This window comes from Macaca nemestrina, chromosome 7 (genome assembly GCF_043159975.1).
Source record: "Macaca nemestrina isolate mMacNem1 chromosome 7, mMacNem.hap1, whole genome shotgun sequence".
Classification (NCBI taxonomy): domain Eukaryota; kingdom Metazoa; phylum Chordata; class Mammalia; order Primates; family Cercopithecidae; genus Macaca; species Macaca nemestrina.
This window is the reverse complement of record NC_092131.1, coordinates 138,576,706-138,599,461: the sequence shown is the minus strand read 5'-3', so window position 1 is coordinate 138,599,461 and position 22,756 is coordinate 138,576,706. Positions and strand designations below refer to the sequence as shown.

At 38.5% G+C, this 22,756-nt stretch overlaps 1 protein-coding gene across 4 annotated transcripts in view; it reads left to right on the top strand.

Moving 5' to 3' along the window:
• The window catches only part of LOC105488850 (ubiquitin specific peptidase 3), an 88,749-nt gene that overhangs the window by 11,658 nt on the left and 54,335 nt on the right, over nucleotides 1-22,756 (top strand). The window contains exons 1-4 of one of the 4 annotated variants that reach the window (XM_011753340.3): nucleotides 12,296-12,810; nucleotides 13,121-13,273; nucleotides 16,734-16,794; nucleotides 21,127-21,258. In XM_011753340.3, coding sequence (XP_011751642.1) covers nucleotides 13,249-13,273; nucleotides 16,734-16,794; nucleotides 21,127-21,258 — 218 coding nt within the window. In that variant the 5' untranslated portion in view covers nucleotides 12,296-12,810; nucleotides 13,121-13,248. Of the gene's footprint in view, nucleotides 1-12,295; nucleotides 12,811-13,120; nucleotides 13,274-16,733; nucleotides 16,795-17,926; nucleotides 18,030-21,126; nucleotides 21,259-22,756 lie in introns of those variants that run through there. The other 3 variants (XM_011753347.3, XM_011753323.3, XM_071101226.1) reach the window with 3 other exon arrangements.

Below are 22,756 nucleotides of genomic sequence, written 5' to 3'. Positions count from 1 at the left end.
AATATAATTAGATTACATATTTTGGTTACTATAGTGATTAATTATTCTTTCTTGTCCAACATTTCATTTTTTCATGAGTTAATAATTGCGTCTTTTAAAAATTGCTTAGTTTACCTTATACACATTTTCTCTTAAATGTTCCTTTAAGCCTGTCAGAGGTCTATGAATATAATTTCCAACCCGTTCAACGGATTAGATAATCTCCAAGCACTAACTCTTTTCTAAACATCTTTCCAGAGCCCTCTGACCTCTGCTCTCATTTGAAATAGTTGTTCTCCAGGCCTACTACTGGATGGTTTTTATCCTGTTTTTCCCTCTGTCGTTCTCTTATAATATTAGATCGCTTATTTCTTGGATCCCATGTCTTCTTTTTCTTGGTTTATTTCATTGTTTTGCTGGAGTACATCAAGCTCCCTTCTCACAGGAGGTAAATTTTTTTTCCTCTAATTCCATGGCACATTAAGGGAGGTAAATTTTTGACCCCTTGCAAGTCTGACATTTTTATTTTACTTTTATACTTGATTGCTTGGCTGAATAGAGAATATTAGTAAGAAAATAATTTTCCTTTAGAGTTTTAAAGGCATTGTTGGTTTGTTTCTAGGCTTCCAGTGTTACTGTTGAGAAACCTGGTGCCTTCCTGATTTCCTCCTTCATATACGTCCTTTTATTCTTTTTCCTAGAATTCTTTAGGGTATTCTTTTTATCCTCAGTATTCTGAAATTTCAAAATATGTCTGGGCATGGGTAGTTTTTCTTTTATTTTCTTTTATTTTTAATGGGAACTGAAGGGACTTTTTATGTAGAGGTTCACATCCTTGAGTTAAAAGACATTTTTTTGCATTATAAATTTGATAGCGTGCTCCTCCCCGCATGCATTTATATCCCCCAATTTGTTCTTTTTTTCTTTCTGGAACTCTTATTAGTTGGATGATGGGTGTCCCGGGTGGAGTCTCTGATTTTCTTATTTCTTTGCCTTTTGGTTCTAGTTTCTGGTATATTTCCTTGATATTTTTTCTTACCTCCCTTCTGTTGAATTTTGATCATTGTAATTAAAATTTTTAAGAGCTCTTTCTTGTTTCCCGGTCATTTCACATATCCTCTTGCTATTGTTTTGCATTATCTTCTCACCACTCCAGCAGTTCAGAGTGTGTTGGTTTTGAAGTTTTGCTGTGCTCCCTGTGTGGTTTCTATTTCTCCTGGGTTCATCTTTTTCTTTTTAAAATGATTGTTTCAGATTGGAGATTTTCTGTAAAGATCTGTTTTGTCTTTGTCTTTTCATATAACAGTGAACTTTTTCATATAAAAAGCTTTGTAACTGGGTGGAGCTTGTCCACAGTCGGCTTCACTGTGAGGTGGGGAGCAAGTCACCTTCTTCATTGGAGGAAGACACTCATATCTGTGCTGAGAATTTTTTCTGGTACCATTGAGTTTTTCGGTCTTCCCTCTGGGAGGTGTGCACCTGGCCACTCATGTTCTGAGATCAGATTGCAGAAGTTCCATGACTCAGTTGTCCTTAGAGCCCCTAATCTCATGTTCAGTCCTGTCCTTACCTGCTGCCTGCTGTGTCCCTGTACCTAGAGCTCCTCCCATCTGCATTCTTCCTGGCTGACATTTAGGCTGTAGCTTCCTCTGCACTACTAAGATTGTTACTGCTCCCCTAACTTCTTTCTCACTTTCAAAAACTTGTTGAAATCTTTTGTCTGCTTTGGTTACCTCACATGTTCTTTTTATCTTTGTGAGTTTGTATCTTTTTTTTTCCTTTATTGTCATTTAAGTGGGTCTTAGGTGGGAGAGGAGCTAAGTGAGAATTTGTCTGCCACGTTTAGTTTGGTGTCCATTTTTAAATGTATGTCATTTGTAATCCAGTTTTTAGGGCAAAATGTTTTGCCCTGTCAGAAATGGATCTTATTAGTTACTCAGAGTTAAATCACGGAACTGAAATTTTACATTATTTGAATAAAAAGTTATATTCAGATTTACCTTCTCTGATAAACAGAACAAAATATTGTTGCTATTATCAGAGTTAGCAGAGAAAATAGGCAAGCCAGGGGGTTCGACCTTGCTTGGAAAGCCAGATCACAGGCCAGACTTTGGATAGATGTATGCCTGTGAAAGAAAGTTGTAAGGTCATTGGGACTACTGCAGTTAATGCGTTGTAATACTTTTATTGGACTAGTTCATCGTTCGTTAATGAAGGGAAGTTGGTGCCAGGTTTATAAGATTTTTGGCTCTGTACATTGGTAATTTAACCTTCTCCCTTGTGTTTTAGTTTTTAAAAACTGTTAATTGGAAGTAAAGAACACAGATTTTTAATCTCAAAATTTAAAAAGACTTTTGATTTTGATATAACTTTACACTCAGAGAAGCACTGCTAAGAATAGTACGTAAAAAGAACTTCCGTATACTTAGATTTGCCAGTCATTCACATTTTGCCTCATTTGTTTTATCATGTATATATGTACTCTCTGTTTATATATTTCCCCTAATTAATTTACAGATATAACACTCCTTTATCCATAGTTTTGTTTTTTCCCAAGAACAGGTCTTTCTTTTCTTTTCTTTTCTTTTCTTTTCTTTTTTTTTTTTTTGAGAGGGTGTCTCACTCTGTCGCCCAGGCTGGACTGCAGTGGCGCGACTTCAGCCCACTGCAAGCTCCACCTCCCAGGTTCATGCCATTCTCCTGCCTCAGCCTCTCGAGTAGCTGACACTACAGGCGCCCACCACCACGCCCCGCTGATTTTTTGTAGTTTTGGTAGAGATGGGGTTTCACCGTGTTAACCAGGATGGTCTCGATCTCCTGACCTCGTGATCTGCCCACCTCAGCCTCCCAAAGTGTTGGGATTACAGGCGTGAGCCACCGAGCCTGGCCAGGTTTTTCTTTTCAATCAGCACAGAATATTGGTCAAATCCGGACATTTGATACTGATAGAATGCTGTTACCTAATGCACATTCCATGTTCAGATTTCCTCAATTGTCCCAACAATGGCCTTCATAGTTATTACTCCTTTCTGTTTACTTCCCCAGCCACCCTGGATCTAATCAAGGATCATGTGTTATATTTAGTTGTCATAACTCTAGTTTTCTTTCATCTCCAGTAGTTCCTCAGCCTTAGTTTTTCATGTCTTGGCTTTTGGCTTTTTTTTTTTTTTTCCCCTTATTCTAAACCCACAGCCAACATCATAATGTCTTGGTATTTTTGAAGAGTTCATTTCAGTTATTTCATAAATCATGTTCTTCAGTTTGAGTTTTCAGAGGTTTCTTCATGATTAGATTCTGTTAATGCATTTTTGGTAGGAATATCACAGAAGTAATGTTGTGTCTTCTCAGACATCGTATCAAGAATTGGTCTGTCTTGTTTTTGGTGATACTAACTTTGATTACTTTATTAAGGTAATATTTGGTAGGTTAATTGGCTATAAAGTTACTGTTTTCTCCTTTGTTATTAAGAAGTAATTTGTGGGAAATGTTTTTAGATTATGTATATACCCTGTTTCTTACCAAAGTTTTATCCAATAGTTTCACATCCATTGATGGTTCTTGCCTGAATCAATTATTAGTAGGATGACTGCAAGGTGATGATTTTCTGACTCATAATTCTTCTACATGTTAGTTTGCATTCTACTATAAGAAAGAACTTTCTCTCCTCACTGTTAATTTGCTTACTTAATAAGGACTCATCGTTGTTTTTTTATTCTAAGGTACTCATTATTTATTTTGAGACTCAAATTAGCTTATATTTGGCTGGTGGGAGCACCCTTAAGCTGTAATTTGTACACGCGCTATCATTCTTTGAGCCCTTTCTTACTTTCTGGCATAAGATGTTCCAGGCTCATCTTGTACTTAGCCTGTTCCAGCCTTGGAATTAGCCATTTCTCCAAGTAGCCCTTATTCTTTTTGGCTGGGAGTAACGTTTATAAACTAAAATCTCTCAGCACAGTAGAGCTAAGAAATATAAGTAAATAAATAAACATATCTACATCTGTTTATGTCTGTGTGTATTTGTGTGTTTATCACCATGATTTTATATTGATACCAAAAATTTCATTCAACACCACAGGCCTAGTCTTGCCCCCTTCCATATTTGTAACACCTTTCTCCAACAGTAAGAACCTGGTTCCCATTATCTACGAGTATGTACTCATTTGCTCAATTCTATAATCAGAGAATATAGTTCCAGAATTGTAAGAACCATACCATTGTAAAGAAAACCCCTTATAACTAGAGTTCAAACTTGTTTACAGTTCTTTTTGTCTGTATACTGACAACATAAAAAGTATTATGTTAAAAAGTTACTTGGTTTAGTTTTAGTCTCCCTTTTAATACACTTATTTGACATAAAATTTGTTCATTTGTTTGTGTTTGATTTCCATTTTAGATTTTTTTTTTTTTTTTGAGATGGAGTTTTGCTCTTGTACCCAGGCTGGAGTGCAGTGGCACAGTCGCGGCTCACTACTCCGCCTCCCGGGTTCAATCGATTCTCCTGCCTCAGCCTCCTGAGTGGCTGGGATTACAAGCGTGGGCCACCATGCCTGGCTAATTTTTGTATTTTTAGTGGAGATGGGGTTTCACCATGTTGGCAGGCTGGTCTCGAACTCCTGACCTCAAGTGATCTGCTCACCTTGGCCTCCCAAAGTGCTAGGATTACAGGTGTGAGCCACCGTGCCTGGCCCCAGTTTAGATTTTTAAAATCTCATCCTTACTGATTTTATTTTGCTTTTTGAGTATATAAAACATTATCATGGTTCCAAAAGTTAAAACTATACAAAAAGCTGTACTAAACAGTGTCACTACTAATGCCTGCCACTCATTCCTATCCACCCCCTGTAGATAACCAATTTCATTAATTTCTGATTGATCTTTCCTGTGTTTCTTTTGTAAAGAAAAGCAGATGGGTATTTTCTTTTCCCCCCCACAAAAGATAGCAAACTAAATACATTCTTTTGGACTTCGTTTTTTTCATTTGGCTGTATATCCTGGATGTCACTCCATGTTTGTAGGAATTTTCCTTATTCTCTTCTTTAAAACAGCTTCTAGTACTTCATTTGCGGATGTGCCACAGTGAATTCAACCCATCTCCTGTGTGTGGGCATTTAGGTTGTTTCCAATATTTGTAGTTACAAATAATGCAGCAGTTAATACCGTTGTACAAAGATATTTTTGTATTATCAGGTCTCTTCAGGGAAGAACATACAAAAAAATTAACTTTTTAATTGTGTGAGCAGTAATATGTAAGATAATACTTCAAGCTATTTGTCTGCCTACTCCAAACTTCCCTTCCGCTGCGGTCTGTTGTATCCAAGGCTGTTGAAGTGAAATACTTATCTATCGTAATTTTTTTTCTGTTGGGAAACCTTGAAATTAGAGAGCTGGAAGTAGCCTTGGGGACGTTTTTCCTCAAGTAGTAGCTGATCATAGACCCCGGGTCAGGGTTCGTTTTAAGCAGTTAACTGTTCCTTGTACACACTCATCAGTGCTCTTCTGCCACCTCAGCTCAGACCAGCTGTTTCGGATACTTCTCGCTTACATTTAATTTAATTCACAATAGGTTCCTTCATGCTGAACTGTTGACTGGTCACTCCCTGGAGTTATAGAATTGCAGTAGGACAAGACAGTTCTACATGGGATAGAAATAAGGATTTCAGCATCTGTTTTCTCTAATAGGCCTCAGAGGATTGATGGTTATTAACTGTAGATCGTCAGAGGAATGGCATCTTGGATTCCCAGATGATGCTGCTGGTCCCCTTCGGTGATTTGTTTGTTTGAGACAGGATCTTGTTTTGTTGCCCAGACTGGAATGCAGTGGCACTATCTCAGCTCACAGCAACCCTTACCTTCCACGCTCAAGTTATTTTCCCGTTGTAGAGACGAGGTCTCACTATGTTGCCCAGGCCGATCTAGAACTCCTGGTCTCAAGCAATCCTCCTGCCTTGGCCTCCAAAGTGTTGGGATTACAGGCATGAGCCACTGTGCCCAGCCCTCTCAGCGATTAATGACGTCTAGTCTTTTGTTCCAGCTAGTGAACACTGGAGTAGACGGGAGACGTCCTCCTGCATTGCTAGATAACCATGTAAAAGGTTGGCTAGCATAGCTTCCCATCAGAGGGGCCACAAATGGATTACATATGTGTTGAAATAAATGATCCCCTCAGCCTAGAGGTGGCTGTGCTCCCAGACAAATCATTTCTGGCTGTGAGAAGCCTCTTCAGTTAATGTGCATATGTCATACAGATATTAATTTTTTTTTTTTTTTTTTTCCCTGAGACGGAGTCTGGCTCTGTCGCCCAGGCTGGAGTGCAGTGGCCGGATCTCAGCTCACTGCAAGCTCCGCCTCCCGGGTTTACACCATTCTCCTGCCTCAGCCTCCCGAGTAGCTGGGACTACAGGCGCCCGCCACCTCGCCTGGCTAGTTTCTTTTTTGTATTTTTTAGTGGAGGCGGGGTTTCACCATGTTAGCCAGGATGGTCTTGATCTCCTGACCTCGTGATCCGCCCATCTCGGCCTCCCAAAGTGCTGGGATTACAGGCTTGAGCCACCGCGCCCGGCCAACAGATATTATTTTCTCTGTGTCCCCTGACATGGGAAAGGTTGGGAAGGTAGGCTAGAGCACAGTCCCAAAATTAGCCTCTAAGAACCAAAGATATTGCTCCTTAAATAGAACCAGGTAATAGAGTGAAGAGGAATTGAATTATTTAGGGTAGAGGTTAAAACCTACTTGTCCATAAAAATAAGCTGATAACCATATATTTAATCTGGTGTGATATGAAATTCTTACTCGCCTCTTTGCTAAAACAAAAGTTAGAAATTAAAATATATTTCTAAGTGACTTGGCTTGTAACCCCATTTTATTGGATATTGGAATATGGAACAGTTCACATTAATGAACTTAGCATCTTCGTTTGAATTTTGACATTTTATTCATTGCTATACTGATAATGTACTGGCAGTGAACTAAATGAAGTAGATACCCAGGGTATATTTTGGTTGATTAGATTAGTGAACCAGGATTTAATGTCTCTTCTGAATACTTCTGAGTTTGATGTATTCTAATAAAGTTTTGACACTTGAGTTGCTTCTGTACTTAAATGCCATTCTGTTATCTAAACCTTATCTCTTAAAATATGCTTCTGAAATGCATTTTTCCTGAAGTATTTTACACTGGATACATAAAATTCAATGATTCTGACATTTAAGGTGGTTATAACAGTTACATCAATTTTGAAATAAGCTTATTAAAATTGAGTATTTGATGTTTTGAATACAATTTAATTTTAGGTCTGGTATAGGAGGAGTTTGAGGGAGTGGAACTGACATTCACTGAGTGCTTTGCATTGATTAGGCCCTGTGCTGTGTGCACTTTATGTAGTTTGTCTTGTGAAATCCTTACCATAGCCATGTGAGGTAGAAGGTGGGATTTGACCCATTTTACAGAGAGGACGCAGGCTCTGAAACGAACTTCGCTTAAGGTCATAGACTAAAATGGTAGAGCTACAACTTTAAGACAGTTGGTTCTGAAGCCCGTGCTTGGTTCATTATGTCACATGACCTGTATCGTATTTATTTTGAGTCTACGGAGGAACAAATTCCTACAAAGGCAACTCATTCTGTTTGGTACATTTTTGTGTAAAAGAGGGACGGAATTCTTCTGGAAGGGTTCAAGGGCAGGTGATAAAGGAATTTGCCTGGTTCAACCAAAACAATGTGGAGGAGAGTTTCCTGGTCACTGTGCCCCTTCCTTTTTAGGTCAGTTGTGGAACAATTTGCTAGGAATTTTGTGAGAAAATTGTGAGTGGTTCCAGCTACAAAGGCCTGGGATCAGGCATTGCTGGGCATAATGGGGATCAAGTCATGCTGGCGGAGGCATATGTCAGAACTCTTGTAGTAAAGAGAAATATAAACAGAATTAGTAATGTTCTCAGCTCTTATAATTGTTTAGAAGCATTTTTTCAAGTTCAACCTTCAGTAAAACCTGGGGTTTCCTAGAATGCTCATTAAGTAACATAATCCAAAGAAGCAAAAGGAATGAAAGATAAGGCTTTGTGCCTTTAAATGAAGAGAAAAGGGATTTCTGCCACTGTTTATGGCACTTTCTTAAGGATCTTTACCTAGAGTTTGGGATTTCTTTGGAAATAGTGCCTCTGACAATTTGAAGGTTTTAAACTTGTTACTGAGTTATTGTTAGGAATGATGTTTGTGCTCGAGAATTAGGTTGTCCTGAGGTAGAGGTGGCACACCTAGATTTGAGTTATTAAAATACTGATGTGATACAGAAAGATTTAGTCCAAAGGACAATTACAGCTTAGTTGAAGATAAATATCAAGTCTTTACTGTCACTACTTCTGTTGTAGAGAGAATAGTATAGTCGTTGGATAGCTTTGAATCCTACTGGACAAAACCTTTTGAAGTTTCTTTTCCATCCTCACTTTTCCTAAACAACAGATCAGTCATTCCAGTGAGTTGTTTGGTGGTTGTGGATGGTGCTGCGTCACTGATACTGCTCTCTCTGTAAGTGGTGGTCTGGTTATGTGTTGCTGCATAACAAATAGCCATACATCCTAGAAACCTAAAGCAACCATTTTATTTTGCTTATAATTTTGCGGGCCAACAATTCAGGAAGAACTTGGCTGGGATTGCATCAGGTGGAGAACATGGGCTCACAGAGTTAACAGACTCTGTGCGTTGAGAAGACACTTTGGAAGAGGATGTTCCAGAGTCTTCTTAACTCACCTGTCTGGTACCTCTATGCTCTGTGGTGTCTCTCTGTCCCCCAGTGGTGTCATAATCTCCCCAGTCTCCCTGCACATGGTTTGGTCTTCTCTCAGCATGTTGGTCTCTGGGTAATTAGACTTCTTACATGGCGACTGGCTTTCCCAAGAGCAAGCATTTCAAGCGATAGCAAGAGGGAGCTGTGCATTTCATAAGGCCCGGAGTTGCAGGTTGACATAGAACCACTTCTGCCATAATCAGTGTGTCGGGGCAGTGACAGAGCCTGCCCAGATTCAGACAATGAGGACATAAACCTGTCTCTCCATGGGAAGAATGTCAAAGAATTTGTGGCCATCTTTAATCTACCATTAGCCATTAAGCAAAAAGGAGAGGATTGTTATGACAAATGCTGAACTGACTTTACCAGCAAATGTAAGTCTGCTTATCTAATGATTCAGAAGAGACTGGTTGTCAGAAATAAGACAGGGATAGAGGCAAAAGAGGAAAGTGGGAAAATTTTTTGTGGGAAAGTGGAAAGGCAACCAAGATAAGCTTTGCTTCATAATTTTATCTTTCCTGCCTTGGACCTGAAGTCTTGGTACTGTGATCTTGGCCTTGAGTCCCAGGCTGCCACTTCTGACCACTTTGGATTTGGTGGTCATGCCTTGTCTCCTCCCCAGTATTGGGACCTCTGATTGGCTCCCTGAGCTCTGCATTGGTCACCGCTTTGGCCCTGAGTACCTCCCGTTGCCCTTTATGAGAACTCTCCTGTTGCCCTGTTCCCTGGGAACCCTAACCATCCCCTCTCAGAATGAGCAGCGTTGTCGGGGCTGGGGAGACATCAGACACTGATTTTGGCTGCACTCGGGCTGCCTGGGCACCTTGGCAGTTGCTTCGTGTAGCTTGATTCCTTCTTTTCTGGATTACATTACGGCTCAGTTCTTTCTCTCTTTTTGTGACTTCACCAACTCCTCCCCCTAATAATTTCAAGGGATTCAAGTTATAGATAGAAGAGACTTCTCAACTTTTAGCATAGAATAGGCTTGTGGACATGCAGTTCAGAGAGGATTTACAGTGTACCGAAGATTTTGTCTTGCTCTTAAGTATCTAAAAGTGTTTCATTTGGAAGGTAAGTTAGGTCTGTCTGGAATATATTTTTACTTACATGTACTGGAATATTTATAGAATTTTTATGATGATGCTGGCCTATCCTCCAGTTTTAAGAGGAATAACACTTCTACTATTGATACTTTCACGGTGTGTTTGTGTGTTTTAATAACTGCTGCAAAATTTCAAAATTTTTGTTGATTGTAGTTTTATAGATCCATAGAGTTATAATCTTGGATTTTGATTTAACTTTCCACTCACTCTTGAAAATTCAGAATAAGTTCATTTTATTAGGACAAGTTTATAATACCAGTATATTTAAATTAAAAACACTTTAAATTTAATTATTATTATAAAAGAAATGATGCCGTTTGAAAAACTTTAAACAGTATAGTGGCTCCTATCCCCATCTCATTCCTTTTACATAACTGATAACAGCTATTTCCAGTCTTTAAAAAATTTATATGCAGGTATGTAATACATACATAGACTCAGAAACACATAGCATGTTATCTTTTTAAAACAAAAGTTTTAGTCTCCTGGACGACTGCTTTGTAACAGTCAGTTCGTTGAAACACTCTATGAGTTTAATTTCCAGCCCTATCACTTAGTAATTTAGCAAATTACATTACTTCTCTGTGCCTCAGTTTCCTCATCTGTAAAACAGGCCAAATAATGGTCTGTACCTCATTGGATTGTAGAGGATTAAATAGCACCTGTTTATAGCACACAGGATGTACTATATAAATGTTAACTAAATGAAAATGAACCTGCTTAAAAAACATACCCTAGATGTTTCCTTATGGGTTGCTAATATTTTTAGAGTGTTGCACTTTAAAAATTGTGTAGGGGGGTGGTTTCTGAGTTTCACTGTTGTAGCAGCATGTTTGTCTGTAATGATCCTGAACGGTAATTCCACGCACTTCCCACGCCCTTGTTGCAGTGAGTTGCTATTACTGATGGGCAATGTGGTAGGAATGTGTTTGTGTCTCAGGGATGATGGCAGGCAAGAAAAACTTGAAAACCATTGGTTTAGGAAATTATACTACATTAGCAGTTAATATTTTTGTTAAGCCTTTTAAGAGACTTAGGTAGAAAGTAGAGTTGGAAGAATTTTATTTATGGAGGAGGATGATATGATTGTTTCATCTAACTTTTGCCAATCCGTACATTCTTTAAATTATTTTATTTTGAGACAGGGTCTTGCTTTGTCACCCAGACTGGAGTGCAGTGGTGTGATCTCAGCTCACTGGAGCCTTGACTTCCTGGGCTCATGGGATTCTCCCGCCTCAGCCTCTGGAGTAGCTGAGACCACAGGTGTGCACCACCATGCCCGCCTAATCTTTTTTTTTTTTTTTTTTTTTTTTTTTAGTAGATATGGGGTTTCCCTGTGTTGCCCAGGCTGGTCTCGAACTCCTGGGCTCAAGCAGTCCTCTCACCTTGACCTCCCAAAGTGCTGTGATTACAGGTGTGAGCCACTGTGCCCAGCATGTTCTTTGCATAATTTTGTAATTTAGAGGGAACATGATCATCAACTACTCTTCATTTTACACTAAGGAAATAGACCCAGAATGGTAGTGATGTTCTCTCTTCTGTAGCTAGTAATGGTAGAGCCAGTACTAGAATCCCAGTCATCTGATCCTCTTCTTTCTGAATTCTCGAGAAGATAAAGAGCCTTCTCTCCCAATTGAAACAGCTGGTGAATAATGGATGCACTATATATGGCTTACCTGTCCGTGCTATGTGCTTAAATTATTCTGTGTAGAGACGGTGATGAAGTTGTGTCATAAGCAGTCATGTATGACCTTTTGTCCAAAAATTTAGAATTCCAGACTTGTTGGTAGGCCTCGAATATCAAATATCCTCTATTATGAGATTCTCTATATGCATACTAAGAGGATGTTGAAGATCAGTGGCTATGTAAAAATAACATATTCAGTGTGGATGTGCTTTTGTTCTAAGAACTCCTTTTCTTGTGAACACAACCTGAAAAGATTCATGTGTAACTAGGCCTCTGTAGGCACAGAACTCCCCGGTTTCTGCTCCGGTCTCTCTTGATAAAGGGCCATCCTGCCCTTCCGTTTGGAAGTATAGCATGGACTAAACCACTTTTGGCCTCTAGGTCACTTAGATGCCTTTGTGCACCTTCAGTTATCTGGTTTTCAGGATAGTTAAATGTTTAGGTGGTTTTAGGAGGAAGACTTGAGTCTGAGGCATGTTTTAGAGGCTGGGGCTCTTCCCACCCTCCCCATGGCCCAGCATATGTGATAGCTCCTACCTTCTGGAGAATGGCTCTAGCTCAGGAGAGGATAGAGCTTCTTCATCTCCTCCATACAAAGGGGCCCTCCTGCCAACTTGAAGAACTTGAGGCTGAGGTGAGAACAGGGATAGAAGAAGATTCTGAAGCTGTAGCTGAAAAGGAGGCAGTGAAAGGAGCCTAGTTAGTGCCAGCCTCTGGGCCAAGAGGTGAGACACTGCGGTCAGGGTTGGAAGAATCCAAGCAAACCGAAGAAATTTGCTGGAGGACAGGGTATCTTGGTTTGAGGAAATTTTACAATCTGAGTAAAAGATGAGTTTCATTTATGAGACTCCCAATCACGCTGCTATGGCCAAGTATAACAGTGTGAGAGATAAATTGCATGGCTTCCTTTTCCCTGACATCACCTTGAAGTGTAATTGGGTGTATTAAAGAGCCCTTATAAATTCCCAGATTTCACTTTTTGAGCCTTCACAAGTGTCTGTCCTTATCACCCTTTCTCTCAAGTACTAGCATTTAAGATTAAAAAAATAAACACTTTGGTTTAATATTTTTGTGTTTTGCTGGATACTATATTCAGAGCCTAAAATATTTTTATTACTGTGTGGTTTTATTGCGTGGGGATATGTATAAGTATGTGCGTGTATATGAGTATTTCAGCTATATTATGTTTCATTTAGGGCTTTACAGACGACCCTGGAAACCTTTAATACTGTTTCCATGGGAGATGTGTTTATCCTGCAGGTAAACTTTTGAATCTCATCTATCTGTAAATTGAAACTACCTTTTATAATAAGATAGTCCCCCTAAAGGTGATTAAAATAAATGGTTTTAAGATTATCTGTAGTATTGTTTGATTTGTGCAATTACTTGTTCTATTCTTAACAATAATTGAGTTTAATTGAAAGCAATGTTTTTCATTCTGTTTTATATTTGCCCTGGGTACATCTTGATTTGGATGAAGTGTGTATAAACAGAGTGAATATTCCCCAAAGCAATGCCATCTATTGGCTTCAGAATCCCTCATAATACCCTATCCTCTGTATCTTTCTAGCCTTCAAATGTTTATCTGGTGTGACTGTATTATGCCCTCAGAGAGTACTGTATGTTGCCCAGGCTGTCCTCGAACTCTAGGCTCAAGTGATTCTTCTGCCTCAGCCTCCCAAGTAGCTGGGACTACAGATGCAATCACCACCACACTTGGCAGGTAGTAAAGTGGGTTTTTTTGTTTTGTTTTGTTTTTGAGATATATTAAAAGGCACAGTCCACAATAACTTGTTTCCAATGATTTTGGAAGTCAATACTTTATTCCCTTTTACTTTCTCTCCTTAAGTATCTGTCTGTCTAATTGACGCACAGTTCACATAACATAAAATTAACCATCTTAAAGTGAACAATTCAGTGGCATTTAGTATATCCACAATTGTTTTTACAACTACCATCTCTGTCTAGTTCCGAAACATTTTCACAACCCCAGAATGAACTCTATACCAATTTAACAGTTACTTCCCATTCTCTTGACCTCCTCAGCCTTAGAGTTTTTTGGTTTTTTTAAATGTGTAATTGAATTGAGAAATTAAAAAAAAAAATAAAGCCTTGTGAGATAGTTGATATTATAAGACTAGCTTTATAATACCCTGTTATAAATGCAGTAACATGAAGAAATGTGTTCATACACGTTAAGTGGGGAAAAGGAGATCATCAAATTGTGTGTACTATGTGTAGGTTTACAATCCTAGAGTGAGGAAAAAAGGAACACTTGGTAGGAAACATACGCAAAACAAAGTCGTGGGGATTCTGCTCTAGATTTCTTTTTCCTTGTACAAAGGAGGGACAAAATCCTCCATAATTAAAAAAATATCTCTGGATAGTTAAAAACTTGGGCCTAGGCCAGGTGCAGAGGCTCATACCTATAATCTGGGCACTTTGGGAGGCTGAGGCATGGAGGATTGCTTGAGCTAAGGGATTCAAAACCAGTCTAGGCAACATAGTGAGACCCCGTCTCTACCAAAAAAGAAAAACAGAAAATTAGCCAGGCGTGGTGGCAGATGCCTGTAGTCCCTGCTACTCCGGAGGCTGAGGTGGGAGGATCAGTTGAGCCTGGGAGGCAGAGGTTGTAGTGACCTGTGATCATGCCACTGCACTCCAGCCTCTGCAACAGAGTGAGACCCTTTCTCAAAACAAAACAAAAACGCAACCTTGTAATGTAATTATTTCAGGATAATATTAACCTATAGGAGGTTTTTTCTCCTAGATTTGAGTTACAGTCGTCCTTCCTTCCCTCCCTCCCTCCCTCCCTTCTCCCTTCTTTCCTTCCTTCCATCCATCTTTTTTTTTTTTTTTTTTTTTTTTTTTTTTTGAGGCATGGTTTGCTCTTTCACTCAAACTAGAGTGCAGTAGTGCAATCATGGCTCACTGCAGCCTCACCTTCCTGGGCTCAATTGATCCTCCCATGTGGCTGAGACTGCAGGCACGCACCACCACACCGGCTAATTTTTGTATTTTTCGTAGAGATGGGGTTTCACCATTTTACCAAAGCTGGTCTCGAACTCCTAGACTCAAGCAATCTGCCTGCCTCGGCCTCCCTAAGTGTTGGGACTACAGGCATGTACCAGTGCACCTGGCCCCAAAGTTCTTAATATTTACTAAGAGAAAAAAGCTTTGCTGGAGAAACAAAATATTAATGTTCATAATATCTCAGTCCTCCAAATCATACCTTAAACCATGAATAGCTGTTCAAGTGAGCTGTTTCCTAGTTTACTTTTTATTTTGTAAAATACATTTTATTGGGCTTTCTCTTCAAACTGTAAAAACATCATATTCTCATTGCTGTAAGGCAAACACCATGGGGGGAGTACAAATAAAAAGCCAGCAGTCTCCCTCACAGCAGTCTTCCCAAGTACCTGCCTAACAGAGTTGTTTTAGCAGTTTGGTAGGTATTCTTCCACACCTTTCTGTCATGTGGTTTACATGCACATATAACAAAATTAGACCCAGTTGAGTAAAAAATGCCTTCGGTGCCTTCAAGGATGGCCCTGATAGTGAATATAAATATATGAATGCACTAAGAAAAGGGGAAGGCGTTTGGCAAGTAGAAGGGGATTTCACCACTCAAAGCTTTCATGTTCAAAACTAAAGTTCTGTGCTGGCCAAACTGTGGAGTCCCTCAGGCAGTAATCACTGTGCTCTTCTATTCTCACCTCCTGTCCCGTCCTCTCATACAAATATGAGATGAACATAGTCAAAGGTTTATTTAACTCATTAATGAGGGCACCAGTAGTAAGATGGTAAAGCTGGCTCCACGGGTATTTGGGAACTGAATGTGTATAGACAGTGAAGATAAAAGCGTTGAAATAAAATTGCTAGGTTAGATACAAAATCGGTTAACATCCTACAGGGTAGTATAACTATAACCTTTGGAGTCTGCTGGACAGAAATTATTTAAAAACTACATTACCTGTAACTTCGTGGAATTTGGGTCCTAGTCAAGTAAACAGGTCAGTGGTACTATAATTAACTATCTTTGGGAGGAGCTATTAAACAGTGTTTCAGTATACATTGAAGGGGCCTACAGTTCTCCATTCACCTTATTTCCAGTTTTGGTTAATTTTTTTTTTTTTTTAACAGTGAGAAAGGCCTGTTGTGATACAGAATTGGGCAAGAGAAATGTAGGTAGAGACCAGATCTTGGAAGAGATGGGTATCCTAAACTAAGAAATTTACACTTTCTCTTCCACAAATATTTATTGAGCGTCTACAACGTGCTAGGTGGTTACTGTGATCCTGTGTGGTTGTGCTGCAGTGCTCCTCCCGTGCCTCTAGGAGGCTGACTAGTGGTTCCCAAGGGGTTGTATTAGGAAGTCGCCTGGGAAGCTACTTTGCACAAAATATTCTTTGTACTTCTTTCCCCACCCCAATGTAGATATACTTGAGTAGAACATAGGTGTTTTCAAAAAGCTTTCCAGGTGATTTTGCTATCCCTCCCTTTTGAATATCATTGTTACTTACATAGGACTTATTAAAAAATGAATGAGTAAACAGCAAGCAAAATTTTAATCAATATTTCGTTTCCATACCTTCTTGCCTTCCCCACCGCTATAATGCATCAACTAAAATAATTAATGCCTTGATTATACCATCAGCAAGAATTATGTGCAGTTGTCATATATTTTATGCAACTAAGAATTACTTTAGGAAAACTAGGCTTAGTTTCCTAATTGTAACCTTACGTTGTGCCTCTTAGTAAATAAACCGAAAGAGTTGTCATTTATAGTAGTATATGACCTACATGGCAGAGACATGTGATTAAATGACTAGACTTAAAAAAATGTTTTTTAATAGGAAAATAGACTGTCGTTGACTGGTCAGAGACTGTGGCAAAAGGGAATAAGTAATAAAGGAGACAAGTGTATATGTGTTTAACGTGGTTAAGCTATTTGAGTTGAGTCAGCAATTAAAATGAGCCGCTGTTGTGGACATGCATTTAAATTCTTTTCAATATAACTTAATTAGGCAGCCATTTTGTGTAAATGCATTCAAAAAGCACGGATTTTCAACTTCAGCATTCCTATATAGCCATGGAATTTATAACTTAATCACAGGAAAATGGGGAGAAATTGGGAAGTAACATGATACAATTGGTATATTGTGTATTTTTCTTTTTATTAGTGTGCCGGTCCAACAAAAGCCCTTGGGTCTGTTTGACTTGTTCAAGTGTCCACTGTGGAAGGTAGGTGAAATACTTATTACTTCACTGCCCTATTTGTTTTTTAAAATTTGTCTTTAAGCTTTATGTCAGAGTTTTATTGATTTGGGTTTAGTACCATTGTTAATCATAATGCATAATTCTCTGTAGGGCTTCCTTCTCCAGTTGAATCCCTTTGTTTTGTGATACAACCGGGGAAAACATCTGGGAGAGAAAATATTGATTTTCTCATTGATACTCAGAAGAATTATTGATATTGATACTCAGAAGAATTAGTTTGATGACCAAGACAATTTGTTAGTAATATTTGAGTGGAAAGATGAGCTAAGGGAATTCTTGAAGTACAAGTTTACCTAATGGTTGTTTTTTAAACCTTTTATTAGGGTAAAATTTAAGCACACACAAACAGAGATGGTATAATTGAACCCCCTGTTCCGTTCACCCAGCAATTATCAACATGGGGCAATCTTTTTTCACCTATTACCTACCCCATCCCCACCTCTACTGACTTTTGAATCAAATCCCGGGTATGATATCATTCTTCTGGGAAAGAAAAAAAAACTTAAAATATTTACGGATAAAGGAATTCCTTTGGAAAATGATCTCATTGTGGAGTTCATTATTAATTCCTAAGATACGTCAAATGTTTCATTGTTCCATTAAAACACTACTTTCTATGGACAACATCTTCTGCCTCACCCCACCCCAGTTTAAACCTGAGCATTTCTTCCCAGTTCTTGGCCTCAAAATAATATTATTTAAATAGTAACTCTTCTAGCACAAACTCAAGTAAATATTGTCTATGGTTTTTCGCCTGGTAGCAGCCCATTTATTTCCACTGCTCTTCTAGCTTAGAAAATCTACTTTGAATTTACTGTAGAAGTTAAATAGCTTAGTAGTAAGGAAATGAGAAATCATACTGAGTTACATAGGCTGAAATATATATTGTATTTATCTGGAATATTTCCCCATTGTTATTTTTAAATCCTCATTGCATGAAGAGAGCATCTTTGTTTGTTCGGTGAAGTTTTGATTTTTCACATTTTGAGTCCTGGAATTATTTTTTCCATGTGCACTTAAGAGTACCTTTGGAATGTTAACTGCATTTCTTAATTGTGGCTGTTGTGGTTTTGAAATCTCTAGGATTTGGGGAACCTGAAAATACTTTGTACAGATAACTTTTTTTAAAAAAAGAAGAAAAGTAGAAGCACTTAAATTCTGCACTTGAAGAGACAGATTCCTCTCCTAGATTTTGAGAGGTGAGAATTATAATGCAATAAAATTTATGTAGTTCTGTTCTCCAGAAGTCTCATAGTGCTCTACAACCTAAATCTTGATGGTCGCGTGCCAATCAAAAGACCTGACAAACTCAAAAATTAGAGATTAATGTTCCTAAACAACAAACTAAAATAGGTTTTGGAAAAATAAATGGAAAAATTTCTAGACTCTGCAGTTGGACTGTTGCCAGTTGCAAGCAAGCTTAAATTTAGAAATTTGACGTAGTTTTGGAGAAATATGATGAAGTAGATTAAACAGAAAATTCAGAGTAGCCTGAATTTGGATCTCCATTTTACATAGCTGATTGGTTAATATTCTTTTATCATGCAATCCCAGGTGTTCATTGCCAAATTTATTGATTTTTTGGTAATTTTAGACCGCTTGTCTTTAGGGAAATCATAAAGTGAATATTCTTCCCATTAGAAAACATAGTTTATCAATAGCATACATGGGTTATAAATTCTGCTGGTCTTCATGACCCCATCCCATTTAAGTTATTTTTCAAATTTTTGTGATTGTTATTGGAAATTTGTGACGTATGTAGTGAAATTTTTCCTCTTGTGCTGTAGACCAAAATGTCTAGTTAAAATTCAAAACTAGATGAGGGAAATATTTAATTTCCTGTTAGCTAGTTTATACAAAACTGTTAACCTCTTTGACTAATGTATTTAGGTATTAGGCAAAACATTGCTAATCTTAATATCAGTAATCATACTTCTTACTTTATCTCTGATATGTACCGGAACTATTTATATATCTAGTACATTTAGAAACTACAGTGTTGTAGTTAAACGAACTATATGGACTATGTAAAGATGATGAGTTCTCAAAAATTTGCAAGTGGTAATGTGCTTATTCAGTATTATTACTGTGGCAATGAATTACTGTTGTTTTTCATGGTTGAGTACTATAAATATATGATAAGAATAGGCAATTAAGATGATTAAGTATTGAACCCATATGATACCTTAGAGTTTATCGTTTATTTTTATTTATTTATTTATTGGACAGAGTCTCACTCTGTCACCCAGGCTGGAGTGGAGTGGGATGATCTCGGCTCACTGCAACCTCTGCCTCCTGGGTTCAAGTGAGTCTCATGCCTCAGCCTCCCGAGTAGTGGGATTACAGGCATGTGCCACCAACCGTGGCTAATTTTTGTATTTTTAGTAGAGATGGGGTTTCACCGTGTTGGCCAGGCAAGTTTCAAACTCCTGACCTCAAGTGATCTGCCTGCCTTAGCCTCCCAAAGTGCTGAGATTACAGGCGTGAGCCACTGTGCCCGGCCTTACCTTTTATTAAATAGTGTTTCTTGACCTATACAGTTACATGTTATCTTGAAATATGTTGTAAATGAGCCTGCCTTCTAAGCAATTGTTGTTTGGATTCTGAATACGTAGTAGTTAAGCATAGAAAGAAGAATGCTAATAAAATAATTGCTAACATTCATTTGTTATGAACTATGGATCATCTAATCACCTAAAAACTCATGACACACAAAGTACTATTACGTCCATTTTACAAATGAGAAAACAAGTACAGAGAAGTTAAATAATTCATCCAAGCTCTCATGCCCAGGATGTGATAAAGCCTGCTTTTGAACCCAGGCAGTCTAGTTTTCGAACTTATCCTCTTAATCATTATTTGACTCTGAAATTCACTTTAGTACAGTTTTATAAACAGAGGACTCAGGTATATGCAAAAGTGTAAAGTACAGGGAAAAAATGGAGAAAGAACATGATCACATTCTGAGTTGGGGTTAATAGTGCCTTGAATGTGCCCAGTTTTCCTGGGTAGAGGGGCTAGATTTGAAGTTGATCCTTCCCAGTTACCATAACTCTCCTACTTTCCTCAAGGTAAGTGTTCCTGGTGCAGTTAAGGTGCCTCATGATGAAAATGTCATCTAAGTCTCTTTATTTTGGTACCATTTAACCAACATTTGTTTTGACTGAGTTTTCGAGTGGGCCTTCCACACATTGGCTGCTTTCTAGGAGCTGGGAAACGTTGCCTCTTAAGGGTCTTCATGCTGGTAGTCAGTGACAGAATTGTGCAGTCTCTAGATGAAGGCGTAGATGAATTTGGATGTACACCATGTGCAGAGGGAGCCTTATTTCAGTTTCATTATGCTTGCTATAATATTAAATCTGAGTTGGAATGTGTTACACAATTTTTATGAACATAATCAACTTTTGATTATGTTTGTCCATGTAGAGAAATAGCAGTTTTTGTAAGCTTAAGGTGATTTGTGTTTTGTTTGGGTTATTTCTAAACAAACATGTTTCCATATGAGAGGAGCTGATTATTCAGGCATTTAAATAAAAGACTGGAAGCTATATTGGTGAGAGTTGGAACATTGTCCTGTTTCTCTGACTCTCACACTTTATGTTAAGCAGCAACTTGAGCAGAGTCTGTGGCCCTGTGGGAAGTGGCTGAGTAATTTACTTAACAGAGCTTGTCTTTGATAATAGCCCAAGTTGGGGGTTAGTGGCCTGAGAGAAAAAAAAAAGCTATAGTGAAAGCAGCAGCAAAGGAATTTATAAATAATATCTATGGTGTTGAAACCAATTTGCATAGATTATGCCTTTCCTTGCCTGTGCCTACTCTTATATATAATTAAAAGTTGACTACAGTATTTGGTTGCAAAAAAAGGAGCATAGGCGGGTGGATCACAAGGTCAGGAGATCGAGACAATCCTGGCTAACGTGGTGAAATCCCGTCTCTACTAAAAATAAAAATAAAATAAAAAAATTAGCTGGGCGTGGTGGCGGGCGCCTGTAGTCCCAGCTACTTGGGAGGCTGAGGCAGGAGAATGGCGTGAACCCGGGAGGCAGAGCTTGCAGTAAGCCAAGATTGTGCCGCTGCACTCCTCCAGCTTGGGGGACAGAGTGAGACTCCGTCTCAAAAAAAAAAAAAAAAAAAGAGCATATTTTAAGTATTCAATATAATAAATCACTACATAATTGACTGCTGTTACAGGATTTCTTTCTTATTTTGATTTGATTAATGTTTAATTTTATCATTTCTTATTCCTTTAATTTCCAAAGCAATATTTAAAGTAAATTTTCATTTGGTCTTTGTAAGGTATGTGAATGGCCATGCAAAAAAACATTATGAAGATGCACAAGTACCCTTAACCAACCATAAGAAATCAGAAAAGCAAGATAAAGCTCAGCACACAGTATGCATGGATTGCAGTAGCTACAGTACATACTGGTAAGTTAACATTTTCTGGAAATGGTATTTCTTACTATGTGTGTGCAAGTGTGCTCCCCTCCCCTCCCTGCCCTCAGTCTTTAAGCCAGCTATTACTGCTGTTACCTCCTTTTAGAACTATTAGGATTCACAAAGGACTGGAGCCATCCAGAATGCCTGTCTTTATTCATTCAGATTTTACTTTGCACTGTTCCTTTCAACTTCTAGGCCTCCTCCTCTTTGCCTCCTCTTCTCTCCCACCTCCTGTTCCTCATCCATCCTAGCTTCAGGGAAATAGATCTACTTCTTTGTTGTTATTATAATTTCTTTTTCTTGTGTTATTTTAAATTGAAGGATAATGTGATAACCCATGTTCAAAAGAACTCAACAAACCATGTTCCTCCTGTCCCCTGTCCAGTTAACATTTTTGTCATATAATCTTACAAATTTTAACTGCTTTGTTTAAAAAAAAAGATTATTCTGACAGTCTCCCTTTTCCCAGTGCAGTTCCACGCTCCTCTTCTACTCCCCCAAAGGTGAACGTCAAGAATTTGGTATGTAGCTTTACAGGCTATTTTTTTCTTTTTTTTTTGAGATGGAGTTTTGCTCTTGCTCCCCAGGCTGGAGTGCCATGGTGCAATATCAGCTCACTGCAATCTCTGCCTCCCAGGTTTAAGCAATTCTCCTGCCTCAGCCTCCTGAGTGGCTGGGATTACAGGCATGTGCCACCACGCCCAGCTAATTTTGTATTTTTAGTAGAGACAGGGTTTCACCATGTTGGTCAGACTGGTCTCGAACTCCTGAACTCAGGTGATCTGACTGCCTTGGCCTCCCAAAGTGCTGGGATTACAGGCATGAGCCACCACACCCGGCGCTATTTTTTTTTTTTTTTTTTTTTTAGTATCCTTTAAAAAGAGGTTGGCAACAGGTTCTGTTCTCTCTTTATAATATAATATTCATGTCTATTTCATATAAATTACGAAGTAGGTATCTATTTTTGTGACTACTTAGAACTAGGTTATATAGGTTGTGAGTGATGCTTAATGATCCATATCCATTTGGTTATGCTCAGAAAGTGTATTTTGCAGTTTTAACTTTGGTGTGAAGCAAATTTCTTTCTGTGACTGGTAAATTATGATGAACAATTCTTGTTTTAATCAGTTTTCCCTGGATTCAAAAGGTTGTTGACATTAAAGGGGGGGAATAAGCCATTTAAAGGATCGCCTTAGAGATATTTTTTATTGCCAGACAGCCCTTTAATGTTACATGAAGGCATTATTGGGTAGAGATGGGGATTTTAGATAAGTCCAGATAACACTTTTAATTCACTTTCTACTGAAATGATGTGAGAATCCTTTCCACATTGTCCTTAGTCGATAATTGTATCATAGGAAGGTACCCATCAAAAGGAAGAAGAAAGGGTCAGTGGTTTGCCAGGTCTTTTACTTTTTTTTTTTTTTTTTTTTTTTGAGACAGAGTCTTGCTCTGTTGCCCAGGCTGGAGTGCAGTGACACGATCT